General features: G+C 35.8%; 1 protein-coding gene across 1 annotated transcript; it reads right to left on the bottom strand.

The window, feature by feature from the left end:
* Positions 1-9,299: 9,299 nt before the first annotated feature.
* On the bottom strand, positions 9,300-17,158 carry LOC109195048 (integumentary mucin C.1). Its single transcript, XM_019346483.1, has 10 exons — positions 16,999-17,158; positions 16,705-16,872; positions 16,470-16,580; positions 14,712-15,185; positions 14,418-14,585; positions 14,182-14,292; positions 12,497-12,892; positions 12,203-12,370; positions 11,967-12,077; positions 9,300-10,182 (listed from the first exon to the last, which is right to left on the bottom strand). The coding sequence occupies exons 1-10, from the start codon at positions 17,021-17,023 to the stop codon at positions 9,833-9,835; spliced, it is 2,082 nt and encodes a 693-aa protein (XP_019202028.1). The 5' UTR covers positions 17,024-17,158; the 3' UTR covers positions 9,300-9,832.
* Position 17,159: the final 1 nt, after the last annotated feature.

Genomic DNA, 17,159 nt, shown 5'->3' on the forward strand with positions numbered 1-17,159 from the left:
TGTCCCTGCTCTTTGAGTGCTTCACCCACTGAAGACTTCAGTATAAGAATATAAAAACATTCAATAGATTCAACTCAACAATTTAAAGTGGTTCTTCTGGATTTGTAATAAAGACTAATATAATACCCATATATTTGAACATCTGAATGCATCTGGATGCAACATCACTATTAATAATGAAATGGTAATGATGATTATACTAATAGCAGCAAATAATAGCAGTAAAATATTCCTACTCCTCTCAATCCCCTCTCTCGACCTCTGGCACACCAGAGGTCGCCATACATTATGTTGGGTCACTCCTTGGCCCATTCAGCTGCCTCCCTGTCCACCCCTGACGTCATGGACATTAGGATCACTGTTCTTAGCTCTGACCCTCTCTAGTTCTCTTTATTCAAACCTGATTCAACCTAATATTACTCAAAACATGAACCTAATTTCGTATTTGGTTTTTGACTTTTATTTTTATATCTCATTCAACCGTACTCAGCATTTGTAAACCTCTGAAAGCGCTGTCTTTAAGAGGATCAAAGGAAGCACGTCTCTGCATGTGCTTCCTGTTGCTCCTGTGCACAAAACTGTCGCTGCTGCACGGAGCTCTCCCTTAACGTCACCTTTCACAAGAAAAATCATCATAAACACTTATTCTACTAAAGGATCAAAGAAAAAACAACCACTTTAATCACTAAGTGTAAGCACATTATCAATAGCTCCTAAGTAAATTTCATCATAGCTAAAAGCTGAACTCTAACTGTATTTTAGAACTCACATTTCCTGTGTTATACCCTGTTTTAATATATCATTTTATTTCATTTTTGCTGCTCTTAATGTTATGATACATTCTAATTTATACTTTATCAGACTTAAACAAAATATATAAGCTTTCTCCCCTTTTGCTTCTGTTTTAAACAAAAACTTGGTCACTTCAACAAGCATTTGTTATTCTGTAACTGCATTTTATAATAAGACTAATTTAGAGCTGCATGTGTTATCTCAATATTTTACATGTCACATAGTTTAGTTACACGCCAACTCCTATTTAGTTCCTCTTGTCTGTCACTTGTTACTGGGCCAACTCAAATTCAGTTAAAAGCTGAATGACTTTCAGGCCCTGGGCCTCAGCTATGTTTAAACCATATGTGTTTGTAAGCGTGAATGCTGTTTATCCTTCTGTTGCTCCAAGTCCCCTACAATATATCGACTGAGACATAACGCTCATCGAAGCTTATGACCTTAAATGGACCGAACATCAACTCTGTTAATGAGCACGATTGCAATGTGTAAGAAAAAATCATTTCTACATATTTAATCTCCAATATTATTCATTTGAGTCAGCGAGACTTTTAACATCCTCATAAAAGCTCTCCTCTACCCTAGAAATAAATCTATTTACTATCTGTTTCTAAAGCCTACATTATAACAACTTTATTCTAAAAATCAAAAAGAGATCACACATTTTCTACTCCTAACATCTTCCCCATTATTATTATTCCCACAGTTCCCCTTTAAGTTTGGTGTACAACTTCTTATCAACACCAGCAATTCATCTTCTAAACCGAATTCAGTTCATTTTAATCCTTTCTTTAAAGAATTTAAAGAATTTTACCATCTCTACATTATCAAAAAAAACCACTAAAATCATCCTAAACCCATTTCAAATTAAACAAATTAAATCTTAAACCCCTCTCTTTTTTGACACATCTCATGTGGCAAAAAACTCAAAATGCTCCACCCACGCTTAACAAATTAAAAGGGAAAAAAGGTTAGTCATATCATTTCTCCAAACAGCTCAGCAATCCTCCTCTCCGGTATTTTGCTTCAGACCTAAAACCTGTGTTTAAGGAATAAAATCAATTTAATCATCATGTCAAATCTTCTCGAACTCCTTGCTCCATCGAACTCTGGATCCTTGGAATTTCCTGGAAACAAAACCTGTACTTTACATTTCATACGCCCCCTTTATGATCCAATCTGTGTCATGACAAAAATAAACTTAAACAGAACTGTCATCAGTCCTGTGTTTCTTCAGTTAATGGTAACATGAGTTATATCAAACAATGTTTCCCTTTTAGCATTTTATAATGTAATAACATGGTCTAACCCAAATCAATAAAACAGAAATTCACTCAAAGGAACATCAGCATCCCCAGATTTAAGTCTTCCACTTTTCCTGTTTGTCAACCTTTTATTTCTTTCCCCCCTTGGTCCAGTCACTCGCATTCACTCACATGCATTCACACATGATATTTTTGCTGATCTGCAGCCTTCTGCGCACGTCATCAGATGCTCCACATCAGCAAAATGAGCTCAATCATTTGTTTTATTTTGTTTTCCTTTTTAGGAAAATAGTTCTCTATACTTTTGACTGGATTGACTCGCTGCAATCCTTACTTGGTAATTTTGTCAGCGCCGTCAGTTCACTCTCTTCCAGGCCTGCTTAGAACAAAAATGAAAAAAGAGAGCTGATTATTAGCTCATCAAAGTACCAAACAAAATCACCTGACAGGTTTTTTCTGAGTGCACTACTACAAAAATTTTTGGGCCCCTCTCAGACATATCCATGTCTACTCAAACACCCTCTCTTGAAATAAAACAACAGCCTCAAAAATCTGAAACAATCTCAAAGTTCACCCGTTCACTGCACTGAAAACCTCGTCAAAAGATCAAAGACCGTTTGCACAATGTCTCCCTTCCTTACTCTCCCATGTTTTCGTTCAGCATATGATATAAACCGATTTCAACAACGTACCATCACTAAATTATAAATTTCCTGTCCAAATCTGCCCCTCTGAACAGACCTGACCACCGTAATCAAATATCCCGTTACTTTACCCTTATATATTTCGCCAAATAATCCTCAACACAACAGCCACCGCTCTCTTGAACTGAAAGCCTCCGAGACACAGACACAGGAAGTGTCTTTGTCACTCACTCACTCCAGCTAATTTGCATAGTGACTCACAGCTCAACAGCCAACTTGAGAAGAGAAATACATGTTTAAACCTTATCACATTATTCAATTATTTTCATTTTCTTTCTATACTAATCACTGGTTTTGATCACTCAGTACGAGAGCACTCCTAAGTCACTCTTATAAATTACTTTAATCACTTTTCTTTTGTTTTTTCCATCTATTTTATTAAACATTCACACCATTCTCTCACTCATACAAGTAGCAAGCTGATCTTCATTGCATATGCTTGTGTTCTTAGCCAGGTTTTCAACCAATCGCTATGCATTAAGCTTCATGAGCTTGTCTTTGTAAGGCTAATGCATTTTCTGTTTGTGTGTGTTATTTTGCATCTATGGCTTCGCAGTCTCCCAGACACCTTCTCAATTCTCCAGTTAAACAGTCAGTTTTCTCTTTCCCCGAATTACTAACCCAAAATTTAATTATCTCCCCTTACATAACAGCCCTCCTGGTCTTCAGCCAGGTGTTAGGGCTTGCTTTTCAGGTTCATGGACACATCATTCTGTGAACAATTCAACCAGAAACTTGCCTTAACTTATCCATTGATGTTAACCTCTAACTTTCTTCTGACTGCTGCCGTGGAGAACTGGTCCAAGTCTGCTTTACTCCTGAAAATAACAAAACTAAGACATTTTCATTATTATCATCATTGCTTAAACGACCCACTTCTCTCTCTTTCCTGTCACAAATACCAGTTATGTCATGTTTGTGTCATGAATATGAATGTAAGCGTTTTCCTCGTTGCATTTCATGTTAATTGAGTGTAAGCTGCTTTCTTCATTGCAGGGCATGTGATCATCTTAATTAAGTGTAAGCTGCATCTTCATTGCATCCTATATATTCATATTTTTAATTTATGCATCTTTTCACTGAGCTTTAGATTCAAACTATCTCACTTCTGATTCCTTTCAAAAATAATCTCACATGTAACAACTTGTATATGTGTGTTTTCTATTCATTAATATAGTTGTCAGTTATTTTCTGATTATTTTTACCTTTTGTATTGTTTACCTCTTTGTTGTGATGTGGTGGACATCCCTAAACAATCATGAGTTCCGGCTTCAATTTAATCCAATCATATCCTATATTCTCGCCATCAAAGTCGTCCAGCTTCATTTCTCGCTGGTCCTTTTTCATTCACAGTGTCCTGTTCGGGCTTCAAAGCTCCAACAAACACAGTCTCAACTCAGCTGTTATCTTCTTCTCTGTTTCTTTACAGTCTTTTCTTTTAGGTTAAGTCCCAGCATGGCAAAATATCACATTCAGTGCCTTCAGTCTTATTTTCATTTGTTGTTTTCTTCTCCATTCATCCTTTCAGTCTTCTCTTCCAAGATTGCTCCAAGCTTGGCAAATATGAGAGTCAGTGCCTTCAAGCAGACACATCACACTGTTCTTCACCAGCATGCATGTTGCATCTTTCATACTGCTGGACTCATCAGTCGTCATCAGTGTTACTGCTTTCGCTTGCACTGCTTTTAGGCTTCAGTTAATTGTTCAAGTCCACGATGTTCTGTCGGTCTTCATCAGGAAATTGACTGTCCTTTGTGCTTCTCAGGGTCAAGGACAAAGTGAGAGATCAGGCTGCACAATTTCGAGCCAAAGACTGGCTTATTTTCTTCCAATTCTGTTAATCTATTGTTCTACCGCTGTACTCAAGGTTCCAATGTTGAGAGAAGTCCACCTGTATTGGCACACTAAAGCATATAATTAGTATCATATTCATTTTTTATCTTAAAACCTGCATTTGCTTCATCTGCCCAGAGTTAACTCTCTCTCTCTTCTCTGGATGCACACTTGTCACAGTGACTTTCCCTTTTATGGGCATGCATTTCCTGTCCCAGACACACACATTTCCTCTCACACAGCAGGCACACAGAGCCATATTTCCTGTTTTCTGCAGACTCTGTCTCCCTTTGTATTTATAGTCTAAAAACCCTCTTTAATTCTACTAAATCTTGATCTAAAAACAATACACCTTCATTTCACTCACACACTTTTGAATAGAGCTCTTTCACACATCAGGACAATTAACACTTCTCCACACACACACCCTTCTTTAGGTCAGTTTTATAGCATCAGTCACCCAATAATCTCTTAAGTGGGTGTACCAAGTGTATATACTTAAGTGTCTTCAATCAGAAAAAATAAACTCAACCTCTCATAACATCACTCATACGTTTCTTGAATTAAAAGCACTTTCAAACTCTAAAACATCCTACTTAACATCCCAAAAGAAATATATTTCATACACACCTTTATTTCATACACACTTTTAAATGTTCTAACCTCTTTCAGACGCCATAAATCGTCTCACACACACTGCCTTTTCTCTCTCAACTTCCATTTTCCACTCACTCAGACAACTCATACAGAGTCACTCAAATCAAATACTGACAGCATTCACACGGTTAAAATCACTCAAAATACACTTTCCTATGCGTATTTTGGACATGCCTTCCATAATCAGAAAGAGCAAGTCAAAAGAAAAAGAAACTGAAACCTCTCATCATTCTCACAGCTTCTCACCACACACACATAACTGAAAAAATAAAACACACCAGCATTTATGGCTCAAGATATATACATCTATCAAAATTCAGTCAATTACTATACATCCACACTAATATATTCAAACTGTATTTATACTCTCATAATAAGCAAAACCAGCCTCTTAATTACAGGCCTTTAGCAATATTGGCAAACAATAGTTATAAAGCTCAATACTCTCGAAACTGAAACCACCCTCTCTGCGCATCACCGCTGCTCATTTGCATTTACACACCATCAGTGCACATCCGGCTGTGCATTGGTGACACAGAGACTGATTTCATACATAGATCTCATATTTTATATTACAGACGTCTTATTAATTGCAACTGCACAGATTTAGGCCTCTTAGCTCCTACAAATTTCGATAAATTTACCATAACGGCTCCAACCGATAAAGTCCCTGACTTTTTTGCGACCAATTCACCGGACCAGCTCCAACCGTTCCGTCCACATTTCTAGCCCTAACTTAATTTACAGGTAGCCAAAAAAGCGCAAAATAGAGGCTCCAACCTCTAGCAATTTTGAAGATTCCCCAGTCCTTCCCGGCTGTTCGTGCCGTACTAACCCTTAGTCGCCGCTTCAATGAAACTCGAAAAGTGGGACACACAATATGGAGATGATGACTTGGCATTTGTTAGGGAGGAGTGTAAGTATAGAGAGGAGGAATTCCCATTCATGTACTCTGCAATGTGCATTGTTTCCTTGTAACGTGTTTTACTTTTTTTCTACATAAATAGCTGTGCAAAAACCCATCAAAGTTGAGGTAAGTATTCACCACAGTATCATGTTTTTTATTATTAGGGTCAAATTTCTCTTTGTGTAAAAACTTAAGCCAACATCCAAGTGTCAAAGGTCGGTTCTAAAAAACAAGTCAGTCCCTGAAGCTTATTTGTGCCACAGATGCTAATTCAGTGACTGCGTGTAAGGAATGTGTTGGGACCTGTCTGATCTTAAAAAACTAACTTTGTTGTTACATTACAGCAATACTGAGGAAAGTTTTAACGGCTGATCATGGAGCAGGATGAAGGTCAAAGGGAAACTCGCTGCCACGCTTCCGGTTATGCTTCCATCCGGCGTAGTCATCCAGCCGGTCCGTGTTATATCGCCCCCCTTGCCCGGAGTGGTATAATGTGTTGTAGAAAAGTTTGATCGATTCGCTCTCTCTCTCTCTCTCTCTCCTTCTCTCTTACCAAAATAATAAATTCTCTGGGGGGGGTTTTCTCATACGTTTATGGTACGAGACGGAGGAAGCGTTCCGATCTCTCGGAGGTAATTTACCGGGATGAACCAGCAATCGTCTGACTCCTTGATGTGCGTAAAACAAGGCTGTTTTCTTTTAGGGTTTCTGTCTATTGAGAGAACCTGTTGTAAAAGTAGCTCAAAATAATGAAGAAAAACTCTTTACTTTTGGTCTGATAAGGAGTGGCTGCACAAAACCAAAATACCTCATCGGGGTGTTTAGGTTATAAGCATTAAGAAATACTGATAATAACTAGAGCGGTTTGTTGACTCCTTCTTGACCCGCGATGTGTGTGTGTGTGTGTGTGTGTGTGTGTGTGTGTGTAAAACAAGACCATCCGAGGGTGTTTTAATTTTTTAAGTAAGACCGAGTTCTGAATATATGGGCGGTGCTCTTTTCACTAAGGGATATTTATTTATTTAATTTTTACACGTACAAGGTGGGCGGCCTGTAGGTTACAAGCAGATAGAAAGTTCTTCTTTTCATTACAAGCGATGGTGTAGCCTGCCTCCACCCCACTCTATAAAAATGCAATTTGTTGCTAGGCTGATAATCTTAAAGTTTTTTTATTGCGTCTGTATTATAAGAAAATAAAATACTATTGAAAGAAATGGTTCTCTACAGGCAATAGGAAGTTACTCTTTTTTTCCATTACAAGCGCAGGTGTAGCTTACCTCCACCTGGCACTGTAGATGTGCAAAGCTGGTAGAGACATACCCTAAAAGACTGGCAGCTGTAACTGCAGCAAAAGGTGGTTCTACAAAGTATTGACTCAGGGGGCTGAATAATTACGCACACCCCACTTTGCAGTTATTTATTTGTAAAAAATGTTTGGAATCATGTATGATTTTCGTTCCACTTCTCACGTGTACACCACTTTGTATTGGTCTTTCACGTGTAATTCCAATAAAATTGATTCGTGTTTGTGGCTGTAATGTGACAAGATGTGGGAGTGTTCAAGGGGGCCGAATACTTTTGCAAGCCACTGTATACTCCTTTCTAATTCTGTCCCCATCCCGGTCACTCTCAATAGAAATCTTAGCATCCAGCTCTGGCACTTCCATCTGTCTTTTTATCAGTGTCACTGTCACCAAACAAAACATCATAGCAGGTCTCACTAACATCTTGCAAATGCCCCATTTACGTTACTTTGCTATTCTTTTGTCATAAGTCTGTCATGGTCAATAGGCAGGCCAGACTCAAATGCTGACTCAGAGAGCAGGTTTAGTGAGTTCTGAATCTGAAGCACCGCTTCAACTTCTTTACTCAAGTAAACATGAAGAAAGTAAAAAGTAGCTATTTGAAGGACATTTCCACCAGCCTTTTTTGTGGAAAGCTAACTCAACCTCTTGCTATATTAATATAATAATATTATTATATGGGAAAACAAACTTTTTTTTTTACTGTGTATCTACATCTAAATAGAAATGGTTAAACAAAGGGTGTAGTAAAGTGCGCTGACAGAATGATTTGACAAGAGAGGAGATAAGTGTCTGAATGTTCATACTGTAAAAATGTAAACACGCCCAATCCTGACGTCATCTGTTCAATATATAAAGTGCAGCACTGCTCCTGAGGTTTAGTGTAACAGTCCAGGGAAACTAATCTGCACAAGCTACCTGCTCATCACAATGAAGCTGACTGCCCTGTTTCTGGACACACTCTAGAACAGTGACTACACTTTTTCTTATCATTCAGGATCTTATTTAAACTTTACAAATCTAAATTTTACAATAAAATATAAAGAAGACAGTAGAATTAATTTCATACAGATGTATGATGATTTAGTCACCTTTCCAAGGCACACCCAAACAGTTTTAAAGATGATGTATGTGGATGTGATGGACTCAAAAACCCCCAAATACAAACAAGAAGAAAAGAATAGAATAGAATAGAATAATCCTTTAATTGTCCCACAAGGGGAAATTTGGGTATAACAGCAGCAAGAAAGACATATACAAACAAACAGTACTAAAGACACAGAACAGAAACATACACAAGTTTTACATATTTACATCAAGGACAATGGTTACCAAAAACGGAGTACTGTACTGTTATTAAATTAAATAAAATTAAATACAGATAAGAAAGAAAGATATGCCACACTTTTTGGAAACCGTATTTTCTTGTTTTAGTTTTTAGATTCTCTTTTTGATTCTGTTTGGCAAACTGATGTGGAAATCTTTTACTTTGGCCAAATTATTTCAGTGAGTGGATTCAGTCTACTTCATATTAGCAATGAGAAAAAGCGATTACCAACTATATGTGAAGGAAACTGGGAAGTAGAGTTTTTTTTTTTCATGTGGACATGCTGATGAATATTTGAATTAATACAAAACCTAGATTAGTTTGTGTGGATGTCATAACCTGTTATCTTCTAAACTGTTTGGGTGTGCTTCTGAAAAAAGACTTAACCCAGAGATAGCTGGGGTTAATTATTTATTAATAAAATAAATAATAACAACAAAGGTCGATCAAATGGACCAATACGGCAAGGCCGTGATGATCCATTTGGTAAAGTAAATCCATTGGGTATCCTTGTTGATCTTCAGACAACAATTCTGACGGCTAAAAAACCAAATGGGACAGGCAAAAAAAAAAGTGCACCCTTATGTCAGATGAATTATAACGTTATTACTGTCACATTTGTTGTTGTTGTTGGGGTTTTTTTTCAGTTTTTTGGGTGTGATTGCCGTAACTAGTTTTAGAAATACTGTTCTGAATAGTTAAGTCATTTGATATTTGATAGATTTTTTTATGAATAGACAACTGATTATATATCAACATATGACCAAAAATTCCCAGATAACTAGTTACTGGTAGAGTATATAGTTGTTTATTTGTACTCATATATTGCATACTACTACATTTATTCAACACATTTAAACAATGACTTTCATAAATAGATAAATATATTTGTATTTAAAACATTATGTAAACAATTACAATTTTGAAGTCACTTGGAAAGGGGTAATAGCGTCTTAAGTATGTGTTCAGCTTTTCCCAGACACTTAAATATGATAAGATGTAAGAAAATCCCAACTACAAAAGAAAAGTAGAAGTTCCTTTTATTAAAAGAGGTGAAAGAAAAGGACTCCCAGTAGAAGAGGAATTACATTCATTCTAATAGAAGATACATTACTTCTTGTTGTGGTTGGTGAAGAAGTGGTCGTGGTTGGTGCAGCGATTGTGGTGGTTGGTGCAGAAATTGTGGTGGTTGATGCAGGTGTTCTTGTGGTTGGGGCAGCTGTGGTTGTGGTTGGAGGACCAGTTGTTGTGGTTGTGGGTGAACTACAGGTTTGTCGACTTGTTATGGTACCAACCCTCTGCATGAAAGGTAAAGAACCCAGGCTTGAAGCAGCTGCACACAGGTTTTTAGATGCACAGCCGTAAGCTGGGAAACTCTTGGTGCCGTCCGTCACTGCAGATCAAAAATTAGTTTGAACAATTTCAGAAATTTTTAATGTCATGATTTCATAATATATTATCATATTTAAAGGATTACTCAGTACATCTTAAAAATCTGTTTGCTACGGAAGCGTAGAGCTGCCACCCAGGCAAAAGAAAAAAAGAAGTATATCACGTTATAACGTGAAAAGTTTATTGTTCTAACAAGATACTTTTCACGTTTGTACAATATACTATCATGTTTGTACAATATACTTTTCACGTTTGAACAATATAATATCACGTTATTACAATATGCATAAATATCACGTTATTACAATATAAATATCACGTTATTACAATATAAATATCACGTTCGTACAATATAAATATCACGTTCGTACAATATAAATATCACGTTCGTACAATATAAATATATTGTACGAACGTGATATTTATGCATATTGTAATAACGTGATATTATATTGTTCAAACGTGAAAAGTATATTGTACAAACATGATAGTATATTGTACAAACGTGAAAAGTATCTTGTTAGAACAATAAACTTTTCACGTTATAACGTGATATACTTCTTTTTTTCTTTTGCCTGGGTGGCAGCTCTACGTTTCCGTAGTTTGCTGATATCTAGTAATATTTATTATTATGTCGTTTTAGTGCCTGTTGGTAAGACATGTTAAATGGTAAAACAACAGGTACATTTATTGCGATTTTGTACTCTAATAAAGGCCCCAATTTAATTTTATTCCAAGGCATATTTACCAGTTCACACACACTTTCATACAGCAGTTTTACAGTTTGCCTCTTTCGTGCTCTCTGACTATTGTGTGTAACGCTGATGATGCATCAGGGTAATTTGTTGTTCAAAATCTTTCATTCTGACATGTGAACTGTAACCAAAAAATATATCATAAGATAAACATGACTGTGAAAATCAAAATGTGTACTCAGAGTATTATCATTAAAAATGTTTTTCTTTTTTATGCAGGACCACTCCTGTCACAGGAATTTATTAATAAATATATTGTATTGTATTACATTTTATTTAGAGCTTCTTATTAGCTTCTTATTTTTCAGTCAAAAGAAAATCATCAAGCTACACTGTAGATCACCTGTAGAGTTTTGGGCATTGACCATCATTATTGGTTTGCAAATGATCAGGGAAGTGCATTGTACCTATCGTACACCATAGGTGGTCTTCCAACATGTAGCATTTTCTGAGAACATCTATCATTAAAATCTTTCTTTCATAAGCCTGATTTTCAGTCAGTTGTTTAGTGACTTTCACATTTATGTTATTGAAAACATTTAGTCACAATGTCATAAGTCAAAGTGATTTCCTTTTAATGAACAGTGTTCCGACACTGGGTGTTCTATTATCACACATTGTTTTTCATTTAAAACAGATAAATGATTTCTCCATCAACAAGAAATCAAAGTGCTACTCTTGATTTTATCGTATTTTTTTTTTTACTTTGTCCTTTTTTGGTGGACAATTATCTCTTTGTTTTCAGCTGTTGTTGTAAACAAATGATTACTCACAACAATAACTGAGAGGTTAATGAATACCTCCATACTACAAATATTGATATATATTTTTAAAATCTGTTACATGTTATAAACTGATTATCGAATCTTAAAGTTTAAAGAGTTAAAGTACAAAATATTACTTAAATAATGATAAAATGCTTTATGTTTCCACTGACTGATTAAAAAAAACAATGTTGGTTGAATTTATTCCAGGCAGAAAAACTAATTTAAAGACAATCTTTGTTAAAGTACACATCAAGAAGACTTACTCGTTGATTGAAAGCATTGGTCCTCCACTCCCTGACACTGTAATGTAGTGTTGCACTGAGAGGCGACACAAACGTTACATAGTAGGCCGTTACTTGACTGACGAGTAGGAGCTGAAACAGAAAAGAACATCATTTAATTTTATTACAGAGAACATTTCAGCATATATCAAAATGATTGTTTCTTATCTCTTTCTGTTACTGTTTCTTTAATAAAACACTTATAGATTTGTAGTTACCAGTCAGATTTTGTGAGTTGCAGTTATCCGTGTTGCAGCACGTGGCAGAGGCAAGAACACTTTGAACACCCAGGTTAACTGAAAATGTCTGATTGCCCGTAGCTGGACACAGAGAGGAAGATGCACACGCCTTGTAGATTTGTGTTGCTGTAGTTCCAGATGAGGTAGCTGCAAATTCAACGTAATATAAATACTTTTAATAATGAATTTTATTAATGTTGATGGAAAGCACACATAACTTCATAGTCATTGAAATTTACTGAAATGTATCAGATAATATGAAGAAAAGATTACCTAAAATAGTAGCTGTAACACACATGGTCTCTGAAGAACAGTTCACTGTTACTGTGCTTGAACACGTCTCATCTGTGCAGTTTTGGCACTGAAGTGCTCCAGCTGTTGTCGATGTTGGTGCAGAAGTTGTTCTGGTATCTACGACTATTGTTGTGGTTGGTGCAGCAGTTGTTGTGGTTGGTGCAGCAGTTGTTGTGGTTGAAGCAGCTTTTGTTGTGGTTGGAGCAGCTGTTGTTGTGGTTGGTGCAGCAGTGGTTGTGCATGAAGTACAGTTTGGTCCACTTGTTATGGTACCAACCATCTGCATGAAAGGTAGAGAACCCAGGCTTGAAGCAGCTGCACACAGGTTTGCAGATGCACAGCCGTAAGCTGGGAAACTGTTGGTGCCGTTCGTCACTGCAGATCAAAAATTAGTTTGAACAATTTCAGAAATTTTTAATGTCATGATTTCATGATATATTATCATATTTAAAGGATTACTCAGTACATCTTAAAAATCTGTTTGCTGATATCTAGTAATATTTATTATTATGTCGTTTTAGTGCCTGTTGGTAAGACATGTTAAATGGTAAAACAACAGGTACATTTATTGCGATTTTGTACTCTAATAAAGGCCCCAATTTAATTTTATTCCAAGGCATATTTACCAGTTCACACACACTTTCATACAGCAGTTTTACAGTTTGCCTCTTTCGTGCTCTCTGACTATTGTGTGTAACGCTGATGATGCATCAGGGTAATTTGTTGTTCAAAATCTTTCATTCTGACATGTGAACTGTAACCAAAAAATATATCATAAGATAAACATGACTGTGAAAATCAAAATGTGTACTCAGAGTATTATCATTAAAAATGTTTTTCTTTTTTATGCAGGACCACTCCTGTCACAGGAATTTATTAATAAATATATTGTATTGTATTACATTTTATTTAGAGCTTCTTATTAGCTTCTTATTTTTCAGTCAAAAGAAAATCATCAAGCTACACTGTAGATCACCTGTAGAGTTTTGGGCATTGACCATCATTATTGGTTTGCAAATGATCAGGGAAGTGCATTGTACCTATCGTACACCATAGGTGGTCTTCCAACATGTAGCATTTTCTGAGAACATCTATCATTAAAATCTTTCTTTCATAAGCCTGATTTTCAGTCAGTTGTTTAGTGACTTTCACATTTATGTTATTGAAAACATTTAGTCACAATGTCATAAGTCAAAGTGATTTCCTTTTAATGAACAGTGTTCCGACACTGGGTGTTCTATTATCACACATTGTTTTTCATTTAAAACAGATAAATGATTTCTCCATCAACAAGAAATCAAAGTGCTACTCTTGATTTTATCGTATTTTTTTTTTTACTTTGTCCTTTTTTGGTGGACAATTATCTCTTTGTTTTCAGCTGTTGTTGTAAACAAATGATTACTCACAACAATAACTGAGAGGTTAATGAATACCTCCATACTACAAATATTGATATATATTTTTAAAATCTGTTACATGTTATAAACTGATTATCGAATCTTAAAGTTTAAAGAGTTAAAGTACAAAATATTACTTAAATAATGATAAAATGCTTTATGTTTCCACTGACTGATTAAAAAAAAACAATGTTGGTTGAATTTATTCCAGGCAGAAAAACTAATTTAAAGACAATCTTTGTTAAAGTACACATCAAGAAGACTTACTCGTTGATTGAAAGCATTGGTCCTCCACTCCCTGACACTGTAATGTAGTGTTGCACTGAGAGGCGACACAAACGTTACATAGTAGGCCGTTACTTGACTGACGAGTAGGAGCTGAAACAGAAAAGAACATCATTTAATTTTATTACAGAGAACATTTCAGCATATATCAAAATGATTGTTTCTTATCTCTTTCTGTTACTGTTTCTTTAATAAAACACTTATAGATTTGTAGTTACCAGTCAGATTTTGTGAGTTGCAGTTATCCGTGTTGCAGCACGTGGCAGATGCAAGAACACTTTGAACACCCAGGTTAACTGAAAATGTCTGATTGCCCGTAGCTGGACACAGAGAGGAAGATGCACACGCCTTGTAGAATTGTGTTGCTGTAGTTCCAGATGAGGTAGCTGCAAATTCAAAGTAATTTAAATACTTTTAATAATGAATTTTATTAATGTTGATGGAAAGCACACATAACTTCATAGTCATTGAAATTTACTGAAATGTATCAGATAATATGAAGAAAAGATTACCTAAAATAGTAGCTGTAACACACATGGTCTCTGAAGAACAGTTCACTGTTACTGTGCTTGAACACGTCTCATCTGTGCAGTTTTGGCACTGAAGTGCTCCAGCTGTTGTCGATGTTGGTGCAGAAGTTGTTCTGGTATCTACGACTATTGTTGTGGTTGGTGCAGCAGTTGTTGTGGTTAGAGCAGCTGTTGTAGTGGTTTTAGCAGTTGTTGTAGTGGTTGGGGCAGCAATGGTCGTAGTTGGAGTAGTTGTTGTTGGTGCAGCAGTAGTTGTGGTTGAAGCAGCTTTTGTTGTGGTTGGAGCAGCTGTTGTTGTGGTTGGTGCAGCAGTGGTTGTGCATGAAGTACAGTTTGGTCCACTTGTTATGGTACCAACCATCTGCATGAAAGGTAGAGAACCCAGGCTTGAAGCAGCTGCACACAGGTTTTTAGATGCACAGCCGTAAGCTGGGAAACTGTTGGTGCCGTTCGTCACTGCAGATCAAAAATTAGTTTGAACAATTTCAGAAATTTTTAATGTCATGATTTCATAATATATTATCATATTTAAAGGATTACTCAGTACATCTTAAAAATCTGTTTGCTGATATCTAGTAATATTTATTATGTCGTTTTAGTGCCTGTTGGTAAGACATGTTAAATGGTAAAACAACAGGTACATTTATTGCGATTTTGTACTCTAATAAAGGCCCCAATTTAATTTTATTCCAAGGCATATTTACCAGTTCACACACAATTTCATACAGCAGTTTTACAGTTTGCCTCTTTCGTGCTCTCTGACTATTGTGTGTAACGCTGATGATGCATCAGGGTAATTTGTTGTTCAAAATCTTTCATTCTGACATGTGAACTGTAACCAAAAAATATATCATAAGATAAACATGACTGTGAAAATCAAAATGTGTACTCAGAGTATTATCATTAAAAATGTTTTTCTTTTTTATGCAGGACCACTCCTGTCACAGGAATTTATTAATAAATATATTGTATTGTATTACATTTTATTTAGAGCTTCTTATTAGCTTCTTATTTTTCAGTCAAAAGAAAATCATCAAGCTACACTGTAGATCACCTGTAGAGTTTTGGGCATTGACCATCATTATTGGTTTGCAAATGATCAGGGAAGTGCATTGTACCTATCGTACACCATAGGTGGTCTTCCAACATGTAGCATTTTCTGAGAACATCTATCATTAAAATCTTTCTTTCATAAGCCTGATTTTCAGTCAGTTGTTTAGTGACTTTCACATTTATGTTATTGAAAACATTTAGTCACAATGTCATAAGTCAAAGTGATTTCCTTTTAATGAACAGTGTTCCGACACTGGGTGTTCTATTATCACACATTGTTTTTCATTTAAAACAGATAAATGATTTCTCCATCAACAAGAAATCAAAGTGCTACTCTTGATTTTATCGTATTTTTTTTTTACTTTGTCCTTTTTTGGTGGACAATTATCTCTTTGTTTTCAGCTGTTGTTGTAAACAAATGATTACTCACAACAATAACTGAGAGGTTAATGAATACCTCCATACTACAGATATTGATATATATTTTTAAAATCTGTTACATGTTATAAACTGATTATCGAATCTTAAAGTTTAAAGAGTTAAAGTACAAAATATTACTTAAATAATGATAAAATGCTTTATGTTTCCACTGACTGATTAAAAAAAAGAATGTTGGTTGAATTTATTCCAGGCAGAAAAACTAATTTAAAGACAATCTTTGTTAAAGTACACATCAAGAAGACTTACTCATTGATTGAAAGCATTGGTCCTCCACTCCCTGACACTGTAATGTAGTGTTGCACTGAGAGGCGACACAAACGTTACATAGTAGGCCGTTACTTGACTGAGGAGTAGGAGCTGAAACAGAAAAGAACATCATTTAATTTTATTACAGAGAACATTTCAGCATATATCAAAATGATTGTTTCTTATCTCTTTCTGTTACTGTTTCTTTAATAAACACTTATAGATTTGTAGTTACCAGTCAGATTTTGTGAGTTGCAGTTATCCGTGTTGCAGCACGTGGCAGATGCAAGAACACTTTGAACACCCAGGTTAACTGAAAATGTCTGATTGCCCGTAGCTGGACACAGAGAGGAAGATGCACACGCCTTGTAGAATTGTGTTGCTGTAGTTCCAGATGAGGTAGCTGCAAATTCAAAGTAATTTAAATACTTTTAATAATGAATTTTATTAATGTTGATGGAAAGCACACATAACTTCATAGTCATTGAAATTTACTGAAATGTATCAGATAATATGAAGAAAAGATTACCTAAAATAGTAGCTGTAACACACATGGTCTCTGAAGAACAGTTCACTGTTACTGTGCTTGAACACGTCTCATCTGTGCAGTTTTGGCACTGAAGTGCTCCAGCTGTTGTCGATGTTGGTGCAGAAGTTGTTCTGGTATCTACGACTATTGTTGTGGTTGGT

This window comes from Oreochromis niloticus, linkage group LG17, assembly GCF_001858045.2.
Source record: "Oreochromis niloticus isolate F11D_XX linkage group LG17, O_niloticus_UMD_NMBU, whole genome shotgun sequence".
In the NCBI taxonomy this organism is placed as follows: Eukaryota; Metazoa; Chordata; class Actinopteri; order Cichliformes; family Cichlidae; genus Oreochromis; species Oreochromis niloticus.